Source organism: Lampetra fluviatilis, chromosome 73, assembly GCF_964198595.1.
Source record: "Lampetra fluviatilis chromosome 73, kcLamFluv1.1, whole genome shotgun sequence".
Taxonomy (NCBI): domain Eukaryota; kingdom Metazoa; phylum Chordata; class Hyperoartia; order Petromyzontiformes; family Petromyzontidae; genus Lampetra; species Lampetra fluviatilis.
Window position 1 is genome coordinate 3,617,580 of NC_136347.1, and position 8,195 is coordinate 3,625,774.

Below are 8,195 nucleotides of genomic sequence, written 5' to 3' on the forward strand. Positions count from 1 at the left end.
ACGGTTCCACCTGAAGACGGAAGCTTGTGTTGCCTCCGAAACGTCGTGATTTTTATTTTATTTTCATTAATTTTAATGTTTTACCTACACGGTGACTTTACCGAAAAAACAACTAAGAAGATGAATCCCTGCAGTCACGAAAGCTTCTAATCTAGAATGAATGTACGTGTTGTTTCGGCTTGGGTCTAATTGTCCACGCTCAACTCACGTTGCCTGCAATTGCCCACAGTCCCCTTACCTTGTGGCAAGCTCTGCCATTACTAGTAGGGTACATGTCATGAAAGCGTGTGTGGGTCTCTAGCCTAGGGGCACCCCCAGTGAAAGCTGTCTCTGTGTGTCAGTCTGCTGCCAGGAGGATTGGTGATGTTACTGCTGATGCTGTGTGGGTCTCTAGCCTAGGGGCACCCCCAGTGAAAGCTGTCTCTGTGCGTCAGTCTGCTGCCAGTAGTATGGTGATGTTACTGCTGATGCTGTGGGGTCTAGAGCCTAGGGGCACCCCCAGTGGCAGCTGTCTCTCTGCGTCAGTCTGCTGCCAGTAGTATGGTGATGTTACTGCTGATGCTGTGGGGTCTAGAGCCTAGGGGCACCCCCAGTGAAAGCTGTCTCTCTGCGTCAGTCTGCTGCCAGGAGGATTGGTGATGTTACTGCTGATGCTGTGGGGGTCCCTAGCCTAGGGGCACCCCCAGTGGCAGCTGTCTCTCTGCGTCAGTCTGCTGCCAGGAGGATTGGTGATGTTACTGCTGATGCTGTGTGGGTCTCTAGCCTAGGGGCACCCCCAGTGGCAGCTGTCTCTGTGCGTCAGTCTGCTGCCAGTAGTATGGTGATGTTACTGCTGATGCTGTGGGGTCTAGAGCCTAGGGGCACCCCCAGTGAAAGCTGTCTCTGTGCGTCAGTCTGCTGCCAGTAGTATGGTGATGTTACTGCTGATGCTGTGGGGTCTAGAGCCTAGGGGCACCCCCAGTGAAAGCTGTCTCTGTGCGTCAGTCTGCTGCCAGTAGTATGGTGATGTTACTGCTGATGCTGTGGGGTCTAGAGCCTAGGGGCACCCCCAGTGAAAGCTGTCTCTGTGCGTCAGTCTGCTGCCAGTAAGGAGGGTGATGTTACTGCTGATGCTGTGTGGGTCTCTAGCCTAGGGGCACCCCCAGTGGCAGCTGTCTCTGTGCGTCAGTCTGCTGCCAGTAGTATGGTGATGTTACTGCTGATGCTGTGGGGTCTAGAGCCTAGGGGCACCCCCAGTGAAAGCTGTCTCTGTGCGTCAGTCTGCTGCCAGTAGTATGGTGATGTTACTGCTGATGCTGTGGGGTCTAGAGCCTAGGGGCACCCCCAGTGAAAGCTGTCTCTGTGCGTCAGTCTGCTGCCAGTAGTATGGTGATGTTACTGCTGATGCTGTGGGGTCTAGAGCCTAGGGGCACCCCCAGTGAAAGCTGTCTCTGTGCGTCAGTCTGCTGCCAGTAAGGAGGGTGATGTTACTGCTGATGCTGTGTGGGTCTCTAGCCTAGGGGCACCCCCAGTGGCAGCTGTCTCTGTGTGTCAGTCTGCTGCCAGGAGGATTGGTGATGTTACTGCTGATGCTGTGTGGGTCTCTAGCCTAGGGGCACCCCCAGTGAAAGCTGTCTCTGTGCATCAGTCTGCTGCCAGGAGGATTGGTGATGTTACTGCTGATGCTGTGTGGGTCTCTAGCCTAGGGGCACCCCCAGTGGCAGCTGTCTCTGTGCGCCAGTCTGCTGCCAGGAGGATTGGTGATGTTACTGCTGATGCTGTGTGGGTCTCTAGCCTAGGGGCACCCCCAGTGGCAGCTGTCTCTGTGCGCCAGTCTGCTGCCAGTAAGGAGGGTGATGGTCACTGCTTTGTGGTGCTGTAGCCGAGGGTCACAACCGCGTGTCCGTGTGTCCGTGTCTGCGTGTCTACGTGTCTGTGTCTTTGTGTGTTTGCGTGTCTGTGTGTCTTTGTGTCTTTGTGTCCGCGTGTCCGCGTGTCCGCGTGTCTTTGTGTCTGCGTGTCTTTGTGTCTTTGTGTCTGCGTGTCCGCGTGTCTTTGTGTCTGCGTGTCTTTGTCTGTGTCTTTGTCTTTGTGTCTTTGTGTCTTTGTGTCTTTGTGTCCGCGTGTCCTCGTGTCCGCGTGTCCTCGTGTCCGCGTGTCCGCGTGTCTGCGTGTCTGCGTGTCTGTGTGTCTACGTGTCTACGTGTCTGTGTGTCTACGTGTCTACGTGTCTGCGTGTCCGCGTGTCCACGTGTCCGCGTGTCTGTGTCCGCGTGTCCGCGTGTCCGCGTGTCTGCGTGTCCGTGTGTCTGCGTGTCCGCGTGTCTACGTGTCCGCGTGTCCGCGTGTCTGCGTGTCCGTGTGTCTGCGTGTCCGCGTGTCTACGTGTCCGCGTGTCCGTGTGGTGTTCGGGGTTGGGGGTAGGCACGGCGCGGCGAGTTGAGAGCAGAAGACAGCGGAGACTTTAATGAAATTCAGCACCGCTCAGGAGACAACAACGACGACGACGCAGCGCCAACGGCAACCGCCGCCACGGCAACCGCCGCCGCGGCAACCGCCGCCGCGGCAACCGCCACCGCAACCACCACCACGGCAACCGCCGCCGCCACGGCAACCACCGCCACGGCAACCGCCGCCACGGTAACCGCCGCCACGGCAACCGCCGCCACTGCAACCGCCACCACGGCAACCGCCACGGCAACCACCCCCACGGCAACCGCCGCCGCCACGGCAACCACCACCGCCACGGCAACCGCCGCCACGGCAACCGCCCGCCATGGCAACCACCGCCACGGCAACCGCCCCCCGCCAGCGTCGGCAATGACCACCGGCCTCGATGGCGGCCTTTGGGAATGAAGTCCTGCGGGGGGGGGGGGGGGGGGGCGGTGTAGTCCCGGGGGTGCCGCCAGCGTCAGCGTCATCTTCGTCGTTTTCGTCACTCGGCGATAACGAAGAGGAGGGGAGGGGGGGGGGAGGGGGGGGGAGGGGGGCCACGGGGTGGGGTGGTGGAGGGACTTACTAAAAAAAAAGGCCACCCCCCCCCCACCTCCCCTGATCCCCTCTCGTCTCCCGCACAAAATAATAATTGCGAATCGTGATTAATATCGTAACGGGGGCGGGGGGAGAGTTAGACCGCGCGCGGTATTTACATGTATGTATAACGTCCCTTGAACAACACACTCCGTGTCACTCGCTCACACTCGTTCACACTCGTTCACTGTCACACTCTCACTGGCTCACACTCGCACACTCGCTCACACACTCACACACTCACTCACACACTCGCTCACACTCGTTCACTGTCACACTCTCACTCGCTCTCACCCTCTCACTCGCTCACAGTTGCTCAGATTCACACTCGCTCTCACTCTTACTCGCTCACTCACACGCTCACACACTCCGTGTCACTCGCTCGCTCACTCTCACACTCGCTCACTCAGACTCGCTCACTCAGACTCGCTCACACACTCGCTCACACTCGCTCACTGTCACACTCGCACACTCGCTCACACACTCGCTCACACACTCGCTCACACGCTCACTCTCACACTCGCTCTCACACTCGCTCACACACTCGCTCACTCAGACTCGCTCACTCAGACTCGCTCACACACTCGCTCACACTCGCTCACTGTCACACTCGCACACTCGCTCACACACTCGCTCACACACTCGCTCACACGCTCACTCTCACACTCGCTCTCACACTCGCTCACACACTCGCTCACACACTCGCTCACTCTCACACTCGCTCACACTTTCGCTCACACTCGTTCACTGTCACACTCTCACTTGCTCACACTCGCACACTCGCTCACACTCTCGCACACTCGCTCACACTCGCACACTCGCTCACACTCTCACACACTCGCTCACACTCTCGCACACTCGCTCACACTCTCACACACTCACTCTCTCGCTCACACTCGCTCACACTCTCGCTCACACTCGCTCACACTCTCACAGACTCGCACTCATACTCTCACTCTCACACTCACTCACACTCTCTCTCTCAGACTCACACATTCACCCTCTCACTCTCTCAGACTCACATACACTCTCTCTCACACTCTTACACACTCTCACACACTCTCACTCTCTCGCTCACACTCACACACTCTCACTCTCTCTCTCAGACTCACACACTCTCTCTCTCACACTCTCAGACTCACACACTCTCACTCTCTCGCTCACACTCTCAGACTCACACTCTCAGACTCACACACTCTCACTCTCTCTCAGACTCTCACTCACACACTCTCACACTCTCAGACTCACACTCTCTCTCTCACACTCTCACACTCTCTCTCAGACTCACACTCTCTCTCACACTCTCTCTCACACTCTCTCTATCACTCACTCTCTCAGACTCACACTCTCTCTCACACTCTCTCTCTCTCACACTCTCTCTCTCACACTCTCAGACTCACACACTCTCTCTCAGACTCTCACTCACACACTCTCTCACACACCCACACAGACTCACCCTCTGGACGAGAGAGACAGAGCGACAATCGGCACGGAGACCTCCACGCAGCAGCAGCAGCTACAACAGCGCGGGCGGCAAACGCGACGACAACAACGACGACGACGACAAAACCTCTTCCTCTGTACAAACCGCACACGGCGAGCCGGGCCGGGCAACGTAATCCTCACGCGGTCCACCAACCCCCAAAGCCCCATCACGTCTCCTCCGGGGATGTGCGACGGTGCACGGCGCGGATCCTCGCGACCTCGCGACCCCCGCGACCCCCGCGACCCCCGGCCCGGTCGGGTGGGTGGGTGGGTGGGTGGGGGCGGCACAACAAAAAACAAGTTCAGCGAGACTCCAAATAATTCTTTCGGCCGCAGAAATCCAAATCCACAGTCGGTGTCTCCGTCACCGCCGCCACCATCAACGTCACCATCACCGCCACCATCACCGCCATCACCGCCACCATCACCGCCATCACCGCCATCACCGCCACCATCACCACCATCATCACCGCCATCACCGCCATCACCGCCATCACCCCCATCACCACCATCACCACCACCATCGTGAGTCCACGCGGCAACGGTGGAAGACTGGAGGGAGTTGGGATGGGCGAGCGGGCGAGTGGGCAAGTGGGCGAGTGGGCGGGCGAGTGGGCGGGTGAGCGGGACGACTTGCGGGGCGAGCAGGACGACTTGAAACAACGGCGAACCGAGCGGAACGCAGTCACCCCAGGAAGTCGTCCAGGTCGTTGATCCAATCGTCGGCGCTGCCCCCGGCACCGCCGCCCCCCCTCACCAGCGAGTCGATGAAGTCGGCTCCGTTACCCAGCGCCGACAGGTCGAAGCCCGCCAGCTCGTGCACCGCCGCTGGCACCGACGCCGGTACCGCCGCCGACGCCGACGCCTCCGTCGTCCGTGGCAACGCCGTCGCCCCGGACGACTGCGGAGCCGGCGAAAAGCCCGGACCGCCGGCTCCGTTGCCGTGATACCCGGGTCCACCTCCACCACCTCCTCCTACTACTCCCAACACCCCACCGGGTGGCGAGTGCCGAATCCCCGGGGCGACGCCGACGCCGCCGACGCCGGACGTCGGCTGCATCGCACCGGGGCCGCGCCCGGCTGCAGCGGCCCTCATCGCCGCCACCGCCACCGCCTGCTGCTGCTGCTGCTGCTGCAGCTGCAACGCCGCCACGGCCGAGGAGGAGGTTGTCCCGCCGGGCGTCGTGCCGCGGGCAGCAGCAGCAGCCGCCGTCTGCGGCTGCCGATGGGCCGGCGGGCGGCCGGCAAAGCCGCGGCCGCCCGGCCACGGCTGAGCGGCGTTGCCGGTGCCGGTGCCACCCGGGGCGAGGAGCAGGCGCTGCCCGACGCCGGCCGCGTTGGAGGGCAACCGCGCGGAGAACGCAGCCGCCGCCGCCGTCGATCCGACCGCCACCCCCTGCTGCTGCTGCTGCTGCTGCTGCTGCTGCGCCAGCCTCTGCTGCTGCTGCTGCTGCTGCATCGCCGCTTGCGCCGCCGCCGCCACCCCCATGGGGCTGTGCGTGGCGCGCGGGTGGTGCTGGGAGGGGCCTCCGTAGAGGGCGGCTGCCGCTGCTGCTGCAGCTGCTGCTGCTGCTGCTGCCGCTGCGGCCGCGGCGGTAGCAGCGGCGCCACCACCCGGCACGGCCGTCGTCACGCCGGGGACACCGGCACCGGTAGCCGGTGCAGTCGCCGTTGGTGGCGCTGGCGGGTAGATGGTGCTGGAGACGGGGCTCTGGTTTGGCGTGTCCACCGACAGCTGCTGCTGCTGCTGCAGCTGCTGCTGCCCCATGACCTGCAGCAGGCTGGGAGGCATCCGCTGCTGCGACGCCGAGAGAGGACCCGGCTGGGACGTCACCGCTGGTGTCCGTGGGGGGGGGTCGGGGGGAGGGAGGGGGTGCAGGGGGGGGGGAGGGGGGGAGGGTGAGGGGAGAGGGGAGGGAGTGAGGGAGAGAGAAGGGAGGGAGGGGATGGGGGGAGGGGAGGGAGAGGGGAGGGAGAGGGGAGGGGGGGAGAGGGTGAGGGGAGGGAGAAGGGAGGGAGAGGGGAGGGGAGGGAGAGGGGAGGGAGGGGGAGAGAGGGGAGGGGAGGGAGAGAGGGGAGGGGAGGGAGAGGGGAGGGAGGGAGGGAGGGGAGGGAGAAGGGAGGGAGGAGGGAGAAGGGAGGGAGGGAGGGGAGGGAGAGGGGAGGGAGATGGGAGGGAGAGAGGGGAGGGAGAGGGGAGGGAGGGGAGGGAGAGGGGAGGGGAGGGAGGGGAGGGAGAGGGGAGGGAGGAGGGAGAGGGGAGGGAGAGGGGAGGGAGAGAGGGGAGGGAGAGGGGAGGGAGGGGGGGAGGGGAGGGAGGGGAGGGAGAGGGGAGGGAGAGGGGAGGGAGGGAGGGGAGGGAGAGGGGAGGAGAGGGGAGGGAGAGGGGAGGGAGAGGGAGAGGGGAGGGAGGGGAGGGAGAGGGGAGGAGAGGGGAGGGAGAGGGGAGGTGGAGGGAGAGGGGAGGGAGAGGAGGGAAAGGGGAGGGAGGGAGGGAGAGGGGAGGGAGAGGAGGGAAAGGGGAGGGGAGGGAGAGGGGAGGGGAGGGAGGGAGAGAGGCGAGTGGCAGAGAAGGTGGCAAAGTGAGAGGGGAGGGAGAGAGAGAGAGGCGGTGTTTAGACATCACAGACAGCTGTGGCTCCCGTACAGGTTCAACATTTACAATTGAAAATGTTGTTAAACGTGGACCCCCCTAAAGATCTGGACAAAGTCCCATTGGTGAGCTCCTCCGGCAGGCAAGGCTGCGTTGGCTGGGTCATGTAGCCCGCATGCCCAGCCACCGCATGCCTAGACAGCTTTTGTTCGGCCGAATCGAGGGGGCTAAACGGGCGCGGCACGGGCTAGAGAAGAGATGGAGTGACGTGGTACAGGAGGACGTGGAGCTGAGTGGACTTGCCGTTGACTGGTACCAGCGGTGTCAAGATCGGCCTCAGTGGAGGAGGCTCGTGAAGGACGCTACTGGGCAGTCGGAGGCAGTCGCCCTCCAACAACAACGGAGGGCGGAGGAGCGACGCTCACAACAACGAGCGGAGCGCCGGGTGGCTAAAGCACAGCAAGTTGGCACAGTCGGGGGCACAGGTGGTGCATCAGCCAGTCGTCTCGGTCATCTCAGTCAGTCGACCCGTGGCACCTGCTGGGTCTGCCCCGTGACCTCCTGCCAGCGGGCGTTCGACACTTCACGTGGCCTCAAGGTGCACGTGGCCTGGCACAAGCGTCGTGCTGACGTCACCGCCACCTAGTGGCGAATGGCGGTTGTTGTGTGTACGTGTGTATGTGTGAGTGTGTATGTGTGTGTGTGTGTACGTGTGTATGTGTGAGTGTGTGCGTGTGTGTGTGTGTACGTGTGTGTGTGTGTGTGTACCTGGGTACTGGCTGCTGAACAGGCTGCGTTGCTGGTCCGAGTACTCAGGCGGTGGCCGTGTGAGTACGTGTGTGCGTGTACGTGTGTATGTATGTGTGTACGTGTGTGTGTGTGTGTGCGTGTGTGTGAGTACGTGTGTGTGTGAGTGTGTGTGTGAGTGTGTATGTGTGTGTGTGTGTACCTGGGTACTGTCCACTGAACAGGCTGCGTTGCTGGTCCGAGTACTCAGGCGGTGGCCGTGTGAGTACGTGTGTGTGTGTGAGTGTGTATGTGTGTGTGTGTACGTGTGTGTGTGAGTGTGTATGTGTGAGTGTGTACGTGTGTGTGTGTGAGTGTGTAT

At 61.9% G+C, this 8,195-nt stretch overlaps 1 protein-coding gene across 1 annotated transcript; it reads right to left on the minus strand.

Annotated features, from left to right (window-relative positions):
* Window positions 1-2,430: 2,430 nt before the first annotated feature.
* Window positions 2,431-7,913, minus strand: LOC144953245 (uncharacterized). Its single transcript, XM_078883813.1, has 2 exons — window positions 7,856-7,913; window positions 2,431-6,330 (listed from the first exon to the last, which is right to left on the minus strand). Exon 2 carries the CDS (start codon window positions 6,284-6,286, stop codon window positions 5,180-5,182), a length of 1,107 nt encoding a protein of 368 aa, XP_078739939.1. The 5' UTR covers window positions 6,287-6,330; window positions 7,856-7,913; the 3' UTR covers window positions 2,431-5,179.
* Window positions 7,914-8,195: the final 282 nt, after the last annotated feature.

Coding starts and splice junctions, on each gene's coding strand:
- LOC144953245 (XM_078883813.1), bottom strand. CDS start 6,286: ATGCCTCCCAGCCTGCTGCAGGTCATGGGGCAGCAGCAGCTGCAGCAG.